The sequence below is a fragment of the Zophobas morio genome, unplaced genomic scaffold (assembly GCF_036711695.1).
Source record: "Zophobas morio isolate AGI-343-1 ecotype UQ-CSIRO unplaced genomic scaffold, CSIRO_AGI_Zmor_V1 ptg000012l, whole genome shotgun sequence".
NCBI classification, from domain to species: Eukaryota; Metazoa; Arthropoda; class Insecta; order Coleoptera; family Tenebrionidae; genus Zophobas; species Zophobas morio.
In genome coordinates, this window is record NW_026972117.1 from 7,868,297 (window position 1) to 7,890,756 (window position 22,460).

General features: G+C 37.5%; 1 protein-coding gene and 1 long non-coding RNA gene across 6 annotated transcripts in view; one reads left to right on the forward strand and one right to left on the reverse strand.

Annotated features, from left to right (window-relative positions):
- LOC135127730 (uncharacterized) overlaps positions 1–22,460 on the forward strand; it is a 126,060-nt gene that overhangs the window by 85,380 nt on the left and 18,220 nt on the right. The window lies entirely within an intron of this gene.
- Positions 1–22,460, reverse strand: part of LOC135127725 (uncharacterized) — a 453,958-nt gene that overhangs the window by 74,986 nt on the left and 356,512 nt on the right. For all 5 annotated transcript variants that reach the window (XR_010280270.1, XR_010280271.1, XR_010280272.1 and 2 more), the window contains exon 4: positions 8,075–8,242. Coding sequence is in view for 1 of the 5 variants with exons in the window: in XM_064054298.1 (XP_063910368.1) it covers positions 8,075–8,242 (168 nt within the window). In the remaining 4 variants the exon portion in view is untranslated. The remainder of the gene's footprint in view (positions 1–8,074; positions 8,243–22,460) is intronic.

Consider the following 22,460-nt stretch of genomic DNA (forward strand, 5'->3'; position numbering starts at 1 on the left):
TCCGCTCTAAACGATATTGGATTTTTTTATTTACCAAACAGCGTAATATTGAATGTGAGAATAGCTCAAGAGACGTGAAACTAAAGAAACACAGTGACCGTAACGAGCTCCCGACACAGCGAACCTTTCAATTATGTTCAGATTCAATATAGGTACAGTTAAACGTCTGTAAAACCGAAAATTAAAATTCTCTGCATTTTAGAACGTTCGCAGCGTTTGATTAAATAATAGGTGTTTAAACACGACCTTTTCGCCGTCAAGACAGAATCGAATTTCGAACATTTCCCGCCTCCGTCCTGCAACGCTAAACTCATACTAACTCTTTAAATCACTTCCCTGATGACTCCGCACCCTCGAGTCCTTCTGGCACGCACCACAATAAAATTAGCCGTCCACCTCGTGCTGACGCATGGGCGAATCTCTTCCCTGTTATCCCTTTTTCGATAACTCCGTTAGGACGGTGCGGTTCATCGGCGGCGGCCAATATTTAGGTGAGCGAATTCCGTCTGGGCCATTATTAAACCGAGAAGAAGACAAAAAAGCAAAACAACCGAAAAGAATCGGAATCCAAATGAAGCGCACACAATGAATTCACTCTTCCTGCAAACAAGGAGAAGGAAAAAACGAAATAATAAAATCTTTTTTTCTTCGAGGGCGTTTGCGGGATTTTTTGCCGCTTCACGCGACATCACAGCTTGAGGTTTATTGTTAGTTTTTCACGCGTTTCCACCGTTTCCGGCTTTTCTTCTGTTTCCTGGACTGAAAGTGCTCGCCGCTAATACTTTCGACAAACTCGAGAGCAAGCCGGATAAACTGCATTCGGACCGGCTCCGGCCAAATATTTGCAAAAAGTCGCTAATGGCCGCCGGATAATTAGTCGTGGGAGACTTATTTAATTTGTTTTCTTTTGTGGGTGGTTTTAACGCTTGCAGAAAAGAGCTATGAAAGAATCTAAAGAAATCTTTATCAACAAGAGTGCATTTCAGGCTGTTAGAGTCGCAATTGTTGTAGCATAAAAGTTACTAGCTACTGAAAGTTTCTGATTTGTTTGCCTTTAGTGGTTAGGAACGTCAATTCAAGCGTTGTTGGCTCCATTTTCAGCATCGCTGTAAACCGATTCAACATCCCATTAAATCTGGCTTTTATCCTAGTACAATACACTTGTTCAGTCAATTTACTTTATTTTTACTTCCCGAGAGTAAGCGAAGTGCATCGGCTGGCTCTCTACTTTTACGTTTTCTCGACCTTCCATGACCCCTAGAGGACGAAGAAATAGGTCTCGCGTTTCCGTCCGTCTGTCTGTCTCTACGGATTTTTATTAGACGGATCATCAGAACATTTTGTTCGATTATGGCTGAATTAATAATTTTAATCCTTTGCTTTGAGTCGACAAACTCATTCAAATCAAACTAATGTCTACGTGACATTCTTCCGATATATAAACATACACACTTGAAGTTCTTATTATTGCTGAGAGGTCATCTTTACTTATTGAGCTTAAGCTAGTTCATCGGGGATTTGGTACTTTCATATTTTCTCGACGTTTCATGATAGAGTACTGTTGTTATGAGTATTACACTGCATCTATGCAAATTGATATACGTGTCCTTGCAAAAATGTTGATGACGTCATCACAAAATTTTGTAATGGAAAAGCTGACTTGAAACAAACGCATAGCACTTTTATTTACCTTTACAGGAACATTACATACATATGTTTATTTTAACTTATAAAGATTATGATAAGAAAATAAAATTCGTAAAATCAAATCTTCTAATTTTTCGAAGCAGCTGGATGTAGTTTATGGCCGAGGGAAGTTCAGTTGAATTAATCGTCGACCAATTTTTTTTAATTATTTGTTCAAATTTGGCTAGCGTCTGCCGTTGAAACACAAATAAAATTCCGAATAATTGAAATATAACTGTTTACAAACACAACATCAATTAGAGGCGAAGTCAAAGATAGACGATTTTTTAGACTTTGGTTAATGGAAAAATTTATTTGACTTTCCAAAATTAATTACGACAGTTAAAAACTAAAAATGACATCTAAAAACACCGCCAATATTTACAAATTCACATCACTCGGATTTTTTCGTTTCGGTTCTAGGAAAAAAGTTAATGGAAACTGGATGATTTAGTGGATTTTTAATTAATTGTGATACGAATGCTGGTTGTTTATTAAAATACATTTCGAAAACTGTTGATGGCTAAAAGCATTATTAATTGGGTAAAAATTCTGCAAAACAATTTTTTTCATGACTATCGCCTGATCAATAAACACGTATGCAACGGTGGAATGTTGCATCCAAAATTGTTTCATTCTTCGAATAAATGCTGTTGTAGTTTGCAGCTGAAGCGGAAAATGCAGTCAATTTAATTGCAGTCAACAATCCGCTGCATATGTATGCAATATATCGACGAACATTTTGAAACTGGACCCTCAAATTCAAACACCTTTTTGTTATTCAGTAAGAAGAAAGCACAAATGATGATCATCAAATTAACAAAATAAAGTAAAAAATCGAGGCAGATTCATAAACCACAATACTTGCTTACGTCGGAAAGTAAAAATATCAAAACCACTATACGATTTAAAAATTATTCACCCAACTAATTATTACTCATTCCAGCCACACTAATGAGTACCAGTCAGACGAAATAGTTGACTTCTTCGACGAGGAATTTGCAATAACGCCATTACACCGGCTCCGGCAGCTGCATAATTTCCCGTGAAACGTCGTTATCCTGGTCAAACCGACCGAAACTTAAACCGAATTAACATGACCTAAGTTAAGACGACCTCAGTTCGATTCCAAATTAACGGTCAGCTCCGGCCAAATGAAGTATTTATGGCGGAAGTTCGTAACCAGATTCCCCCGCTTATTAACCGGCCATCTCTCCAACCTCCAAACTCCATCAGAAGTTGTACCTATATCACGCGAATTTTTGATGGTCGAAAGTTTCGTCTAACGGAATGCAGCAACATCAAAGTTATACCTTCCCGTACGCATTTTGATATGTTTATTATCATAACAGACTTGACGGCTCGGGTCTGATGGCAAAGCCACACGCACTTTTTATGTGAATTTGTGGAATGGTTTCGGGGTTATTTTTTCATCGTTATGGCCTTCCGGAAGAGATTAAATCTCAAATATTTACAGAATCGGGAGAAGTGCACGCACGCCCTTTGTAAATAAAGGTAGAAGGTTATGTTTCGCTAATTTATTAGGACTTTTGTTCGGCAAAATAAAAGCTTGTGTGTGTGCTTGATTCTACTATAGTTCGCAAAATCGTGCTAATAAAGTCACCGACAATGCGCGGATCTGCGTTAAACAAAGAGAATAATGGCCTTAACTCGCAGAAGAATTGCCGAACTGCGGTATTAACTTATCAGTTAATGAGCAGCGATGTCGTACATAACCGATTCTGGGAGAAGAAACACAACTCTTCGCTTTAATAGGTCGTTAAATTAAATCGTCAAAATTCGGCTGTTGTTTGCAGGCCTCTCTATTGCACGGTTATAACCTTGATGTCTTGTTTTTTGCTTATTTGGAGATGTCTAAATGTCTTCGGTTTCATTAGTAATGGCACAAAACATTGAGCAAATTGATACTTTCCCTTTTCTGCCTTCAAACTCTGAAAGCTAAATGATGAGTAAAACTGTAACAAATGCCCCTTTGTTTGTCTCAATGGGGCTATTCTAGGGATAGTCATCTCTACTCCATATTTTACAACATTCAAATCCAAGAAGAAGCGTGCTGAGTCTAATCCGGCTTAACTCCCGAATCGCATTTCACGTCGAATATTTATCCTTCAATTTTATCGCACCCTCTAGCGTACCGGCTTTATAAGAAGTTTAAACGACGATTTTCTGGTACAAGCGTTATGTGTCGTTCACACAGACCGAATTAATTGTAAACTAAGAAACAAACGAGTTCAAAAAAATGTTTAAGGGTGTTGCTACGCCAAAACTATAAGAAATTGTAGGCATTTACCTCCAACTGATGTTTTGTTATATACCGGGTGTCCTAGCGTACTTGTCCCACTCAAATATCTCAATCTATTAATTGTATTAGGTACATATATTAAACATGTCTGAGTTCAAGTTTTATGTTTTAAAATAATTGACATATTTGAGCGGAACAGGTACGCTGAGACACCCGGTATAGGTCTTCTAAAATTTTTCATAATTTTGAAAGAGGACTGGTCAAATAGAATAGTTACAAAACTAAAATCAATTATTTTTTTTTACTTATTTTACTTAAGACAATATTTTTTATTAGCTTTGATGTAGCAACAGACCTAACAAAATAATTTTGTAACGTTCATTTATTATTATCGATAACTACGTTTATCGCGTTTTTCGTTTTTTTTTTTTTTTAATAAAGAGCACACTTTTTGGATCGTTTAATTTTTGTATTTCATCCGGGCAAAAAGTACATTAGTTGCTGTGGGCAACGTTAAAAAAGTATTATTTTAACAAACAAATATTAACGCGAAAATGTTACGTTATTCACGTTGGGTAAAAAATTATTTAAAACATTTCCCAAAAACAAGCAAATATTTTTCAATAAATTTTAACGTTCACGGACATTACTTCGGGGTAAATAAAAAAAAAATGTAAACATCTACATTATTTACATTTAAATTAAATTTTCAGTACATCAACATTTTAGAAATTACAGTATAAAATATAACTTCATTACTTTTGTTATACTTCCATTACATCAGGAGAGGAAATAGTAACTGTTTATTTCTTAAAATCAAAAGAATTTAGGAAAGAAATCATAACTTGCTGCATTTAGAAATGAATACACATACGAGGAAGGTATGCGCCAAGTAGATGCCAACTTTCGCCACTAGAGGGCTGTCTCTGATTGCGGGAAGTTTAATTTTTGAGTTTGAGTTTTATAATTTATTATCGATTTTGAGGTGCCAAATTTTTGAAAACTCTAGTCATTTGTCTTTGTAGCGGGATGTTATTAAAATTGGTTGAAAAGGTTGTGAATTTGTTAAAGGTTATTAGTTACAGTGTATTACGAAATATATTTTGCATATATTATAAAAATACAAAAATAAGATTTATTATATAAAATAATGCCTGTTCAAATCAACGGAGATCATCTGTTAAGGTTTTCGTCACGCTATAAATATTTCCCACGTTATAGAGATTAAATTTATGCATACATTTTTCTCTGACAAGAGAAACTAGTAGCTACCGCTGTGCATGACGTCGTATTGCGGCTTTATTTCTACAATAATGCGTCAATCGAGACGAATTAAAAAAATATCTACGACTAGAGCATTTTTTAATCTATGAAATAATAAAAAAAAAAATCGAAAGATTTCGACACGACTTCCCCGCACTACGAATCGACAAAAATCGCTACCCTTTTTAACACAGACCCCCATAGTTTAAAATAAGACAGCTCCGACCGAGTTATTTTCGTCAGAATGATGAAGAAACAAAGTTCGGCACCCGATATCATGCCGTCGTCCTTAACGCACTGTTTGAAAGACAATTTAGCTTGATGGGGTGCTTCTGACGTCCACTTCCTCCACAATACATCTTGCGTTCGATTAACACCCCAATAATTCCCTCTCAGCACATCTCGGCAATTTTTGGGTTAAGCCCTTACGTGATACTTGGAAAATTATAACACGCCCCGAATATCGGCTCCGAATTGTCGGTTATGAGGCTCCGAGGTGCAGGACGTGCCCTCCCAAATTGCCCCATATCCTCCCTCCGCCCCCGAAATCCGAACGAGACCCGCCACTTTATAGAGAATTTGATCTTGCGGTTGCGGCGTCGGCTGTTCTCGATCGATATAAATGAATTAGCCGTAAAACAACAGCGATTTGTGGTTTAATCTTACACGTATTTAGTGAATTTATGGCCCGTGCACCGCCTACCGCTTACTCGGGCCCTTTTGTCCGCCTAGACCGCACCAAATTCAGTTAGTACAGCCGAGCGAGAAATTTATAACCGGCTCCCGATTACAATACACAGTTAAACGGAAATACGAGATTAAACTGCTTGATTTGGCCGCGTTTTTTCGACGGTCCCTTTCAACTAATCACCGCCAGGACAACCAAGAACAAAGGGACTCGAGGGCCGGGTGGCCGTAAAGGCGATGCTCTAACAGGCAAATTAGGGCACGGCTTCGGGAATTGCGTGTTTTTAAATGTGCGCGGAGGGCTTTCGCTGTTTGCACGATCTTATTGTCGTTGGCGATTTTCGATTGCTTTTTCGATTCGCACTTTTTAATTTTCGAAGAAGAGTATTTTCGCATCGATTACATTGGTTGAAATTTAATGATTTCCTACAAAAAATATTTTTCGACAAATAAAGTTCTGCTTTAAAACAATGGAGGCGTAAATTTTACACCCTCGATGAATGTAGTCTTCTTGGAGAACCGTCGATTATTATTTTATCCTTTTTGAAATATTTTTCGGTGTACTTTAACGGTTCGATAAAAAGATTATACGTAGGACCCGGGGGGCTGCTTATTAGGAATGATGTAAGAACACAAAACGACGATTTAGTATCCGAGCTCTTTTCCCTTGTTCCCCTTATTGTCTGGCTTATGCAGATAAGTAAATTTTTCGATTACCGTGCAAACGCAAATAATTCTAAAGAATCTTGGAATTTGTCCGCACCGTGGGTAAATCATGGCGGCGCTCTGGTAAGTTCCGCTCCGGGTAATTACGCCTAATAAAAATTTATGCGGCCGGTGTAATAAACCAATTTCCGACCGGAAGAAGTGCAGCTTTAGAGAGCAGACCCCTTTCGAAAAGGTTAGATCGGAGGGAGATAATTGTCAGTTAGCTTTATGGTCATGGTCTTCCCGATTTTCCTCCCTCACGAGCTAACTTCCTTCTTATTTACAGTTTCTATTTCGCCACAATCGCATTCCGCCACATTCTGCCGGAATATACGATTTTAAGATTATCCCTAATGGCAAGAGATACAGAATCGGTAATGATATTTCAGCACGGAGAGCTGGAATAAACAAAGTACGTTCCAGCCAGTGTTTCAGCGTTTATGCGCCATCCACTTGCAAAAACGCTTCCATTATCATTACACTTTTTCACTTTTAATCCATTAATTTAATCATGCACTCATACAAACGCTCCATTAAAAGCTCGCGTTAAATTACAATATTTATCAGCGCTGAAAAACGCCGAAAAAGTCCGGAGCAATTTTCTTATTCGATTTAAACTTCGCCTAATACTATTAGCGGGGTTTTTCTTTAACGGCTCGTGACGGTCCACGTCAAAAATTTTCTTCATTAAGCGAGCGCGGGCCGCCTTTTGGTTTCCGACTTGGGTTTTTACGTATTTTTAATTAGTTTTTCTTGTCGAAGTTGGAAATTAAAACGAATGCGGCGACCTTTAGGTGCTTAATGAATTAAATTTAGGAGCTTAGGCGGATGTTTTCGTATTTTTCCTTGACTCGGAATCGTAAATTCGCCCGATGATTTCTTTAGGATGTTGTCAACCAACGGGTCATTTCCCTCCAACAATGTCTTCACTGCTGATGTTTTATGGGACCATGTTTTTTCATAGATGTTTATTTGGCAGACTTTCAGGAAGCCGATATTTCATACATAAAAAAAACACACTGCGTTAAAGCCCTCGAATCAACTAATTAAACGTAATTTCAACTGGAATCAAAAGATACTCACGATTTCAGACAAAACTGGAAGATTTTTTTGGCAAGATAAGTCAAAGAAGCGAAATAATTTTTTAGCAGCCCAATTTTCAAAATAAATGCAATCGTGGCCAAATAAGTATATCTAGCAAAACTTCTCAAAAACCGAACTAGGTAGAAAACAAACTTATGTAGCGATTTTCTTTTTCTTTCCGTTTAAACATCGCAGTTTCACAGAAAAATAAAACAGTCCGCCAACTCATTAAACTTAATTTTTAGGAGCAAATCTCTGGCCCGAACTCGCGTTGATTCGTTAAAACTCCCGAACTATGTACACGAACTTTTAATATCGCAAAGTTCCGCATTACGCGGACTCGAACACCTCCAGTGCAGCGAAGTATGCAAATGCAGAACTTACCCAGGTTCATGAGCTGAGAGCCTTTGTACCACGAGACCGTCGGAATGGGTTTTCCGCCTGGAGCTTTACACGTCAGCACCACCTCGTCTCCTTCGTTTCTCTCCTCCAGCTTGGTCGACTCGTTCACCTGCTGGCCGTTGTAGGTTAAAATGACGTCCGTCGGTTTCACTGCAACAAAAGCTCGAATTACAGGCACCGCTTACAAGTTCGGTTTTAATGAAATAATTGTAATTGTGTTGCTATTTAATTGTCGATTTCCAAACTAATTTCTGCTAGTGACAAGACGGAGTTGGAAGTTCGACTCGCTTTTGAGAGAGGCAAACTTCGCGCACAATAAATTAATTGTCAATATGGTTTGGCCAGATTATGAGCCGAGTTACGTGTAGAGCAAGATTGGATTTGTTGTTAAGAAACTACTAAAATTGGATGTATACCGTGATAGTAGTGAGATTATTAGCAAACAAACGAAAACGATTTAGTATAGGGTAAGGGTGAAGTTTTTTTGAATGCGAAACTTAGCTTTGGATTTATGTAAATCAACATTTTAGACTCTCTGAAGTGAAACAAACCATGCGAAAATCGATATAGACCGCAGTTTTTCAAGCAGAATTTGTAAGTCGTAATGATTTTTATCTACCATCAGATAAACTTGAGGCAATGATGAATAAAGAAATAAAAACCTTTCATCTGATTTTTAGAATTTCTTTTCGTGCACCGGTCTGCTAAATCAAGCCTCAAACAAAAAGAAAAGATAAACTAAAGTATACTAAACTTAAATACTTATTTGTACAAACATAAACTTTTGTCCCCGAGCGGGTGCAGCAACTGTTTTCTAGAATATCCAAATCGGGAGAGAAATCAAGTAGTGTCTCCTGGGGAGATTATACTCAAAGAAAATTCTTAGAGAGTTGTCACTGTCTCTTTTTTTAGAATAGAATTACAAATTCAATAGTAGAATCATATGCACCTGTAGATCATTAATATAAGAAGAAAATGTAGGAATGGACTCAGTACAGATCCCCGCTGTCCACCGTTACGGGTGTAAATGTAGACATGCAAATATTTGAGAATACAATAATTTAAAAAAATGTTTGATAAGAATCTTCATTATAAAAGTCGTACCTCAACACTCAAACACTGCCACGAAAAACTTCTACAGCAGTAGAACAAAAAAGAAGTCAGTGTAATCTTGTTCCCTAATTTGTATTGCTTTCTCCATTTGTCTTGTATTCCTGTTTCGTCAAGAATGATAAATTCTTCAAGTTGTTCGTCTGGTCCACAAGCAGACCAAAATATCGCGCGAGCTCCGATTTAGCCATAATTGATACTTCGAGTAACGACGGGAGTTAAGACAAATATTTGCTGCGTGTTTTACATCAAAGTTAATCAATCATGACCCGGCGCCTCCACCAATCCGTTCGAAGTGTTCTATTAAAACGCAATCTAACGGCGAGCCAGCACAGATCGGAGATCACTTACTGGTCATAAATTACAATCATACGCTAATCGTAAATCTTAATGCCTGTCTACAATGAAGCATAAAATCTTTATTTCGACTCCGTAAACATGATTAGAGGCACGAAACATGTGTTATCGACGACTGGATAACTGCACGCAATTACTACCGAATTCTCCGAAGTGGTGATGCTATCAGAAATTCATATTCGCGCACGCTTCCTGTACGAAATAATTTCGTAAAAAATGATATTACGGTTTCGGAAAAAAAGATTAATTTCCCACAAGACAATAACCGCATTTTGTATACGATAAAAAAACCCCAATTCGTGATACGTTTTCTTTATTATAAGCACATTTTTTGTCGTATTTGTGTCGGCAAATAAACTTTCCGCTCAAATGTCGTATTCCGTTCTCATTTTCTTAAACAAGTTTTTAATATTTCGACATCCGCCCCCGGCTGTTCGTGCCTCACCTCGCCACATCTGATTCGGGGAAAAAACACACACACATTTCTGCCAAATTACGAGCAATAATAAGTACCGCAATCCCTTGTTGGGGAAATTAAATACAGAGACAACATGGAACGGAGTTCTCTTTTTTTTCAATTCTTTTATTTCGTGTATGAATATAAATGGCCCGGGGCTCCCTCATCCGCGAATGCGTTTTTCCCTCCTAACTACATTCACAAAACGCCCATCTTTATTTATAAATCATCTCTTCCACCTCTTTACTGACAATCTGTGTCAATGCGAATCGACTAATCTGTTTCGAATGGAAAGGGGTGGTGTCAGATGGCAGTCACTGCGTTATGACTTAAAAGGATTCGGTTGTTTTATGGGCTTTTCTGTCGAAAAATTGATTTCGAATTATTTATCCTATCGACGGTGAAAGAGCGTCAAGTTATATAACGGGCTTTCAGCGAGAATTTTTTCTCCGATGAAACGCACACAATAATAACAGTTGATTTGCAGCCCCCATTCAAGAAAACTTGACAGGATGTTATAAATGAGCACGTTTCAGTTTAAATCCTTGTCTTTAATTTGTATATAATGCGTGTAACAACTCGCTGGCGCCTTTACATCTTCAAATAATTCACCCACTTCCGAATAATCCCTTTTCACTTTAATAAGCCGCACTATTTATGTGACTCTACTAAAGTCACTCATTCCGGGAATGCCAACTCCCCCCATCCCCGTCATAAACGCAAAGAAAACCATCATTCCGACACGTTGACATCCCTTAAATCAAAAGGATTTACAGCCCAGAAGCGCAACGGTGTCGCGTTTTTAATTAAAACGCCTCCCCGTATTACGGGCTTAGGTGAGTGGATGGAGGCGGCGATCGCGGCATAATTGGATGCCAGACACACGTCCACGACGGCCTGCGAAGCGGACTCTCGATGGCTTCATTTCTCGGCTAAATACCGGGCATCAGAGGGCATTCGCGGCCGTTCCAATTATGCTCCCACCAGGAACACCATGAATCTTCGTTTAATCGCCTGCAGACGGACGCGGGCCGCTGCGCCGCCACCGTCACTTCAGATGCCGCCGCCGCCGGCTTTATTAATAGGTCTCATTTGGTGGCACGTGCGCCCGGAATTATTCCGGCTTGGAAGGGACAGTTCGGATGTGGATCACGGTTAATCGCCGGTTGTACGCGGGGAAATAATTCGGAAAATGGGCAGAATTACACGGCGGGCGGCGGGACATTACGGGGTAATTAGGGGAAAAATTCGTACATGGACGGCAGTCGGGAGGAATTGTGGAGAGGATTAACTTTAACTGCGCGGAATTGACCGCGTCTGATTTAACCCGGAGCGAATTCAACGCTTGGAGGCGGGGGGTGGTAGAATTATTACCATCATCATTATTATTAAATTGTGTCCAGAATTATACCTCTAGTCTTTTGATGCTCATATTTTTTTGTTAAGAAGAACATCTCTTTGAAGTGTTCAGCTTTGAATAATAGTCTCGGCGAATAAAAAAACTACAGCGACAATTATTTGACAGCTCCAAAAAAGCAGCGCAGCCAACATTTTGAAAACAAAACGCTCTCAAAGTAAATAAACAGTATCTGTTGGAGACGTCGGTGTTTGTAGCTTTTTACAAAATGAGTGATGCGCGTTTTACGTCATTTCATTTGCAATGTTGCGGACGTTCCCTTCAAAACAAAACATTTCTAGTTTCATAACTAATTAAACTTGAGTTCTCATCTCGAATTCTGCCACGGGAACGCAATATCTACTAGTCAAAATAAAAGTCCGCTTGCGTCCTTTTCTGTAAATAATGATGTTTCACTAGCGTCTCCCGCTCCTGGCGCTCAATGAGTAAAAACCGCCCTCCGAGCGGATTTCCCGAATCCGGAAAATTGGCTCCTTTCAATGCCATTAATCGGGCCTCGATCGAACAGATCTCGTTTTTCGCCCCGGTCGCGTTTGTTTTGACTAATAATCGAGCGGACAATTCGGATCGTTCTCGTCATCGGGATGTCCATTTGGCATTGTTGGAGGAGCTTTCATTAAGTCGACAAGGACAATCGCTGCGAAAGCACATGTTAAACTGGACCGGAATTCGGTTTATTTAGCCCGAAATTTCGCAACGGGTGACCTGTTTCCGGGAAGTATGAAAAGTTTCCATTTACAGTTTAATGCTTTTGTGGAAACGACGAATATGAAAACACGGATCTACATGTTACGGGGGCGAGTTTATTTTTTGACAGTTAATTCGGATGGAATTTCAGTTTGGACTGGAGTGTGTCAACTACATGATGGAACTAAATGCCGGGAAACAGTTTCCAAATTTCAATAGGGATTCATTAAAAAGAGTAAACAGATTTTGTCGACGGCGGGCAATTTTTTGATGGGAATGGACCACGGGGACGCCGTTTTCATCATTTATTAATTATTTGGTTAACATGTTTGGACAAGTGAAAGCTTTCTCGTGCGGGCGGGCTCTAGACGCGTTATTAGCGAGGATGACAGAACGTGTTTTCATAGCAGATTGATGGCCCAGAAAAATAGGCTTAAAACGAAACTCGTCAGAGAACTTATCGAAGTTTATTGGCAGACTAGGAATTATCACTCAAAACGCATTGTGCTTACGATGAAATTCCAATACCGAGAAACACAACCGATCCCGTAATGTTCCCCTCGGCGTTTTGCTAACCTCGACGCTCGCTAGAATTTTTATTTCACTCGCATAGTTGGTGAAATCCGTAAAATGGACTTGGCGCAATGATTGTCCTTTTAAAAAAATATTGTTACTATTATTTCCGCATGTTATTTTAAGACCGCCGTTCATCCCTCAATCGAATGACGTACGATTTTTGCTCTCCCCAAAAGCCAATAAGCTCATCGCAACATATCCCATTTCCTTTTAAACAGTCGAAAGTTTTTTTAACTCGCCGTCGTTCGATCAAAGAGCTTCCAGCTATTGTGGTAATAAAATACGACATCGTGTCCATGTATTGGCGCAGCGCCAAACTAATCAGATCATCCACTTTCGGCCCCATTTGTTTGCTCTGTACTTCCCCGGCTAAGTACGACGGGTTTTTGTTGACCGTGTCGTGCAGAGCCGGTGTGTACACACGGCGACTGAGAAAGATATATTGGAAAAGGAGAATAAGTGGCTCACGCTGACCTGTCTTTCAGGGGTGCCTCACTCGAGGCACTTGGGGGCTACTGCCGCTTTTGAGGGAGGGCACTTCGCAGGGGCTTCGGGCCAGATCGTACGACAAACAGACGAAAGCAAAATGAAATGGTTTTTATGGATGGCGAGGGATGGATCACGTAGGAGAAGTTCGGGTTAGAGGTGAATAAGAAAATCATTTCAGTTGAGGACTTGTTAATGTTGAGGGGCGACTCTTTGTTTCCGTCGTGGAGTTCTATCGTAACTAAGAAAATAGCCTCAGGAATTTTTGTGAAATGACGTCATCGACTCCTTGAAGGGGATAAAGGTAAACACAATGTGAATGATATTTAACTCATTTCTTTGTTAAAAATTAGTGCACTTGTTTCAGCAAATTACGTGTACTTGATTGAGCACGCTTGAATGCCTGCGATTAATTAAAGGTCGAGTATTGCCGACACAAGGCGCGACGTTCCGAAAGCATCTTCTTAGTCAGCTTCCAGAGGATGTCGTTTCCATGGTGTGAAATTAAATTCCAGTGCCGAGACATGAGTAAAGTTAGAGTTGACCTTTTTGTCCAGGTTCAGGGGCGTAACATCCGACTGATGTCTTGATTGTTCCAGAGCATAGATAACTTGTTTGATTCTGAATTGAATTGGACGTCAACGCAAGATGTTCTCTCTTGTAGAAAAAAAATCAACCAGCGTATACATTTATAAGATTATTAAATTAAATTATGTGTAAGGTACGATGCCACAAAAAGAAGAAGGATAATCAAGTTCTGAGAATAACGCAGCTTTAGAAACTAAGAAATCTTGCAAGAATTAACACAAAACTATACATTGAACTTTTACAATCAGTAGTCCTAAAATTTATGACCTTTTTGTCACTAAATTTGATTATATTTATATGGGTCAAAGTGAATTTACGGGAGAAGTACCGAGTTTTGTATACAGTACTTGAACTCTATATACGTGTCACTTTTTCTGACGTTCTTCAGGTATTAGATAACGACGGGAAAAATTAAATTAAGAAGCACGCCGCCATTGAATATTATACACCGTCGCTTACATAATAGTCTACTTTTTACAACAATTTTAGCAAAATAGTTAATTTTGTGTAAAGTTATTTCTCGTTACAAACTACAAATATCTCTTCTCGGGTAGAAATTTCACAGGCACTAAACGGCGTCGCCGTCATTCAGATATTCGCCGTCTTAAAACAATCCAGGAATTTCTCCCCGCCGCTGCCCCAACTTCAGCCAAGGAACGGAGGCAGCAGAGGACGAGGGGCGGCAAAGACAACCGCTTACGGTTACTAACTTTAATTACGAAGGTGTCGCTAAATTCCTGTACACAACCGTCTCACTCACCTGCCCGAAATTCACGTTCAAGCCACCGTGAACGCACTATTACGAGCTCCTCAGACTTGCAAAGTCCGGACTCCGGTGAGTAATTAATTACTTTGATTGCCAGGTTGTCAACTTGGAAGGTCCTAAGTCGCACAAGGGAGGAAAAAAAAATCGGACGGACGGGTGGTTGGAGACGCAGATAATCAAGGAGATATCTGACAGTTAGAGATGCCCACACATAAAAATAAATCTTTTATGGGTGTTGGTGGTTTTATGGGGGAATTATAAGACAAAAAAATTGGTCTAAAGAGTTTAGACAGTACTTCCCTCGCTGTCGGAAACTTGACGACTGCATGCCTATTGTGTTTTTTTTCTCATTACATTTTTGTAGTGGGAATTTAAAAACAAATTGCGATGACGTCATCAACATTTTTGCAAGGACACGTATATCAGTTGGGATAGATGTAGTGTAATACTAAGAATAAAATTATTATATTCTCAAATTTTCGGGAAAATGAATTGGGTCGTTTGAATATTGATTTGTAATAATCAATAAAATAACGAAACAATTTACTCACGTATACCTACGTATCAGAGGCAACTGAAAATCGTGTATGTATAAACATTGTTAATTTAAGATGACAGGCGTAACAGCATACGTGAGAGCCAAACACAGAAACTGTAAACAAAACGACCGTCGGTTTTATTGCTTCGACTTCCGCTTATTATATAAAACATTGGGTTTTATTTTAATTCTTGACGGTGAAATTCACAATTGGTTGATTATAAACATGTCTATTTCATATTCGCGGAATCAAGTGAACGCATAAAACAAATGCAGGTCTGTAATGTTAAAGTCGATGTAAATAAGCGTGCTACCCTTATGTTTCAACCGAGTTTTTCCTTTAACAAATTTTGTGTCTACCAAATTGGGTTGGTTGGGGTGTAATACTAATAATAAGTGTTGCCTTTAATTTAATCAATAAAATAAATTGACTTCATTAATTTTTTTGAACCACCTCTTAAGAAAATCTAAAAAATATGAATGGAATGATAAATCACAAGTACAAACTCATCATATTTTTTGCATTTTAGATAGGATTTATTCAGCAAAATTTAAGGGTGACGTCATCAATTTTTTTAGGAGGGATGAACAAATACATTTTGAACAAAAGTTTACCATGCTTATAATAACTTTAAAATATTCCCAAGATTTCAAAGCATTCGGTTTTGTAATTCCTGATTAAATCGATAAAATAAATTCACGCCTTCATTAATTTTTTTGAGTCACCCTGCATATGCAAATCCAAAAATATGAATGGAATGATAAATCACAAGTACAGACTCATCATATTTTGTACATTTTAGATACGATTTATTCGGAAAACTTTTGAGCTGACGTCATCAGTTTTTTGTAGAAGATAACCAAATATATTTTGACTAAAAATTTATTATGCTCTTTATAACCTTAAAACATCTGCAAGATTTCAAAGCATTCGGTTTTGTAGTTCCTGATTAAATCAATAAAATAAATTTACACATTCATTAATTTTTTTGAGTCACTCTGTATATGCAAATCCAAAAAATATGAATGGAGTGATAAATGACAAGTACAGGCTCATCATATTTTGTACATTTTAGATATGATTTATTCGGCAAACTTTCGAGCTGACGTCATCAAGTTTTTGGAGGGGATAAACAAATATATTTTGACTAAACATTTATTATGCTCTTTATGACCTTAAAACATCTGCAAGATTTCAGAGCATTCGGTTTTGTAGTTCCTGATTAAATCAATAAAATATATTTACGCATTCATTAATTTTTTTGAGTCACCCTGTATATGCAAATCCAAAAAATATTAATGGAGTGATAGTTCACAAGTACAGACTCATCATATTTTGTACATTTTAGATATGATTTATTCCACAAACTTTTGAGCTGACGTCATCAAGTTTTTGGAGGGGATAAGCAAATATTTTTTGACTAAAGATTTATGATGCTCTTTATAGCCTTAAAACATCTGCAACATTTCAAAGCATTCTGGTTAGCAGATTAAAAATTAAATTTCAAAATGTTGTTTTATAATTTTGATTTTTTTTCCAAAAATCTGGACGTTTCGGGTGAAAATTCGATTCAGAGTTGTAAACTACATGTGTAGGACTATGTTATTTTATACAATTGAAAACCCATTTACTATGTACAATTTTGAAGTGACGTCATCGCTTTAGTGGTGGGGATGATTCGACAAATTTTGGTTAGCGTTTTACCATCTACATGATATTCTTAATATAAGTACAAAATTTCACAACAATCGGTCCAGTACTTTCGGAGATTATCTGTCTAATAAAAAACCGTGACAACAGACGGACAGACGGACAGACGGACAGACGGACAGACGGACAGACAGACGGAAATGGGAGACCTATTTCTTCGTCTTCTAGGGGTCATGAAAGATCGAGAAAACGTAAAAGTAGAGAGTCGGCCGACGGACTCGATTACAATACTTCCTTTGCTTACGCTCGGGAAGTAAAAACTAAGGAAAATCTAGTTCAGTGGTTGTAACAATCAACTTTTACTTAATCCCCTTCCGTAATTTTGTATTCACGTCAAATCAAAGGCAGACCTAGGTTAACACCATCTATTGTGTATGCGAGAACATTAAGCTTCGTAATGAATTTCTATAGCAAGCTCAATGGTTGCAAGGTCAACTTGTCGTTAGGGTCTTTGTGTTTGGTCTTTGCAATTGTCCTGAGAATAGGCGACACGTGCTGCTGCCACACTGCATACCGTTGAAATTGGCTTTTACATTGAAAACACACAAATATTCCTTCAACAATTAATTAATTTATGTATGGTCGCTTGAAGGTTTCAATTAAACTAGGTATATTGTCGAATAGAGGTCAGATGGGTTTTGAGGTTATGTTTGATTTAAATTGTTTTTATTGTTTGGCATTTGCACGCCTTTTTGTGAAAATATTGGATCGTATCAGCACTAAATATAATATACTTTAAAAAAATTGTTGCCTTACCCATCCTTGATATAAATTTATAGGTTCGTACACCCCCACAGAGACGTTAAGTCGTAAAACAGTCAGTTCTACAAATAATATCAATTTTAGTAAATACACAGTCTGTGCTATTACCGAAGTAGAATTTTTATATATAGATAGTTATAGTAAAAAACAAATACAACTTTTGTGTGTAATTTTTAAATGAAACAGTTTACGTCTAGTCGTATTAATTCAACTATGCTGAATGTTCTTTGGCTGGAATGTAAAGGTTTTTTCTAAATACAACACCTTGTTTATATTATTTTAATCCCTAATTAGCCTCTTCTTTTCAATTACCCCTTATTTATGAAATTCCGATGCGAAGTTCCTATGTTGTTGCTGTACTTTTTTTACTTTTTAATAATGGAAAGGTTGATAAAAAATTTGCAATAAGGTTGTTTTTAATATGTGTGTTGTAATATTTTTTGTTTAGGTAAGTAAAGGCATGTTTTTACTTCCCGAGCGTAAGCAAAGGAAGTATTGTAATCGAGTCCGTCGGCCGACTCTCTACTTTTACGTTTTCTCGATCTTTCATGACCCCTAGAAGACGAAGAAATAGGTCTCCCATTTCCGTCTGTCTGTCCGTCTGTCCGTCTGTTGTCCCGGATTTTTATTAGACAGATAATCTCCGAAAGTACTCGATCGATTGTTGTGAAATTTTGTACTTATATTAAGAATATCATGTAGATGGTAAAACGCTAACCAAAATTTGTCTAATCATCCCCACCACTAATGCGATGACGTCACTTCAAAATTGTACATAGTAAATGGGTTTTCAATTGTATAAAATAACATAGTCCTACACATGTAGTTTACAACTCTGAATCGACTTTTCACCCGAAACGTCCAAATTTTTGGAAAAAAAATCAAAATTATAAAACAACATTTTGAAATTTAATTTTTAATCTGCTAACCAGAATGCTTTGAAATGTTGCAGATGTTTTAAGGCTATAAAGAGCATCATAAATCTTTAGTCAAAAAATATTTGCTTATCCCCTCCAAAAACTTGATGACGTCAGCTCAAAAGTTTGTGGAATAAATCATATCTAAAATGTACAAAATATGATGAGTCTGTACTTGTGATCTATCACTCCATTCATATTTTTTGGATTTGCATATACAGGGTGACTCAAAAAAATTAATGAATGCGTAAATATATTTTATTGATTTAATCAGGAACTACAAAACCGAATGCTCTGAAATCTTGCAGATGTTTTAAGGTCATAAAGAGCATAATAAATGTTTAGTCAAAATATATTTGCTTATCCCCTCCAAAAACTTGATGACGTCAGCTCGAAAGTTTGCCGAATAAATCATATCTAAAAATGTACAAAATATGATGAGCCTGTACTTGTCATTTATCACTCCATTCATATTTTTTGGATTTGCATATACAGAGTGACTCAAAAAAATTAATGAATGCGTAAATATATTTTATTGATTTAATCAGGAACTACAAAACGGAATGCTCTGACATCTTGCAGATGTTTTAAGGTTATAAAGAGCATAATAAATGTTTAGTCAAAATATATTTGCTTATCCCCTCCAAAAACTTGATGACGTCAGCTCGAAAATTTGCCGAATAAATCATATCTAAAATGTACAAAATATGATCAGTCTATACTTGTGATCTATCACTCCATTCATATTTTTTGGATTTGCATATACAGGGTGATTCAAGAAAATAAATGAAAGCGTAAATTTATTTTACTGATTTACTCAGGAACTACAAAACCGAATGCTTCGAAATCTTGAAGATATTTTAAAATTATCATAAGCATGGTAAATTTTTGATCAAAACGTATTTGGTCGTCCCCCCTAAAAAATTTATGATGTCACCACAAAATTTTGCTGAAAAAATCCTATCTAAAATGTACAAAATATGGTGAGTCTCTTCTTGTGATTTATCATTCCATTCAAATTTTTTCGATTTGCATATACAGGGTGACTCAAAAAAATTAATGAATGCGTAAATTTATTTTATTGATTTAATCAGGAACCACAAAACCGAATGCTTTGAAATCTTGCAGATGTTTTAAGGTTATAAAGAGCATAATAAATTTTTAGTCAAAATATATTTGGTTATCTTCTACAAAAAACTGATGACGTCAGCTCAAAAGTTTGCCGAATAAATCGTATCTAAAATGTACAAAATATGATGAGTCTGTACTTGTGATTTATCATTCCAATCATATTTTTGGATTTGCATATGCAGGGTGACTCAAAAAAATTAATGAAGGCGTGAATTTATTTTATCGATTTAATCAGGAATTACAAAACCGAATGCTTTGAAATCTTGGGAATATTTTAAAGTTATTATAAGCATGGTAAACTTTTGTTCAAAATGTATTTGTTCATCCCTCCTAAAAAAATTGATGACGTCACCCTTAAATTTTGCTGAATAAATCCTATCTAAAGTGCAAAAAATATGATGAGTTTGTACTTGTAATTTATCATTCCATTCATATTTTTTAGATTTTCTTAAGAGGTGGTTCAAAAAAATTAATGAAGTCAATTTATTTTATTGATTAAATTAAAGGCAACACTTATTATTAGTATTACACCCCAACCAACCCAATTTGGTAGACACAAAATTTGTTAAAGGAAAAACTCGGTTGAAACATAAGGGTAGCACGCTTATTTACATCGACTTTAACATTACAGACCTGCATTTGTTTTATGCGCTCACTTGGTTCCGCGAATGTGAAATAGACATGTTTATAATCAACCAATTGTGAATTTCACCGTCAAGAATTAAAATAAAACCCAATGTTTTATATAATAAGCGGAAGTCGAAGCAATAAAACCGATGGTCGTTTTGTTTACAGTTTCTCTGTTTGACTCTCACGTATGCTGTTACGCCTGTCATCTTAAATTAAGAATGTTTATACATACACGATTTTCAGTTGCCTCTGATACGTATACGTGAGTAAATTGTTTCGTTATTTTATTGATTATTACAAATCAATATTCAAAACGACCCAATTCATTTTCCCGAAAATTTGAGAATATAATAATTTTATTCTTAGTATTACACTACATCTATCCCAACTGATATACGTGTCCTTGCAAAAATGTTGATGATGTCATCGCAATTTTTTTTTAAATTCCCACTATAAAAATGTAATGAGAAAAAAAACACAATAGGCATGCAGTCGTCAAGTTTCCGACAGCGAGGGAAGTACTGTCTAAACTCTTTAGACCAATTTTTTATTGTAGTAACAACAAAGTAGAATTTTCAGTGATTATAAAAAATCTACAATATTATAGTTTCAATTGGTACGAAAATTCCTAGGAGTTAAATGAGACCCCGAAAAAAGTTTGATTAAAGCTTGCCCAAAAAGGATAACTTAATATTTATGTTTGTGATTGTTGGCGCTTGCTCCTTCCCCTGTGGTAAGTTCGCGTAGTCCGGCCCTAGGAGTGGTTTGGCCCCCGCGAAGAAATCGGTGTGGGCGGCGGAAGCGAGCATCGAGTGCCATAAATCTAATATTCGTTGGGGCTTCGATCGCGGTATAACTTTAAAGTAAATTTGCTTTCCCAGATCAAGTTAGATTAAAGATTTATTATCGGCGATAGCTTGAAACAACAATTTACCATTTCCATTTGATTTCTTATTGCCGGCACTAAAACCCGAAATGAAGTCCGTCTATTGAGTTGGCGAAACTTACACCATCAGCAGAGCCTTTATGACGAAAGTCTCGCCAACTTCCACTGTTAAAAATAATTCGGCACAATTAGATCGCGCCGTTCCGCAACGAAAATTTATATCTCGGAGGAAAATTTTAATTAAATTTCAGGTGCGCCCGGAGACGCTTATCTAGCCGATTTATCTACAAGCAGAACGTGTATTTTTTACGATGTTGTAAAAACAGCCAAGAATAAGACGACGCCAACAGATAAAAGTTATATTTTATTGTGATTCCAGTCTCGATAGGCCGCGGGGTGAGAGCGTCGACGACAGGGTGTTGCGTGAAAAAAGGCCCGCTTTATTCGACTCGTCCGCTTTTAATACACACCACCATCAAAAGTGAGATATGGACGACGTTAAATGGAGATATCGTTCCGGGCAACAAAGGCAAATTAAGGGGATTTACTGGCGGAGGTGTACTTAACAGCCCGTTGTAAATTTATTATTGTAGTTTAAAATGCAAGTTCAGATGGGGCAGGCTCGGAGCTTTGCGTTACTTGAGAGACTTGCTGCATTTCGAGTGCTTAGAAACACCGAGCACGTGTAATTGCAGCGCAATTTGTCTCAATACCACCGGTCGGGGAGACGGAAATTGTGGACTAAATTTTGACAAATACATAAAGTGCGCAGCGGGACCGTTAAGCCACCCATTAAATAGGGTGTCATTTTAACAAAACACAAGCTGTCTACCCGATAAAAGTCGAACTTGATTTTAGCAAAAAGCGAAAAATGTCACTAGAGTAGTTATGTAGTGGGGCTTCTGGTCAGTTTTTGACGGGAAAATATGAATATGTGAACCAGAACCTCCACTATATAATGACGGTTTTTGGCAGTCGAGTTCTTCTGTCAAATTAAATCTGGTAAGCACTCGTTCGGTTAGCGACGTTTCAGCACGCACAACTTTTTCTCTCCGAATCTGCGTAGCTCCGAGCCGAACACGGCCCATAAAAACCGTCTACAGCCCGCACGTGTCCTCACCTGTGCGCACGTGCACGTCTACATTTAGAGCCCGGAGCAAAGCATATAAAGAGCAAATTCCAGTAGGTTCCTTTGTCACACAAACATATTAAAAATAATATTGTCGAGATGCGTCTTTCGAGTGGCTCTTGTGCTCGCACATGCCTCGGCTGCCCCGGCAGGCAATATATTACGCCGTCTCCTTTGGTAGGCGCATATTAAATTATGTGGACTTGCAACCGTAACATAT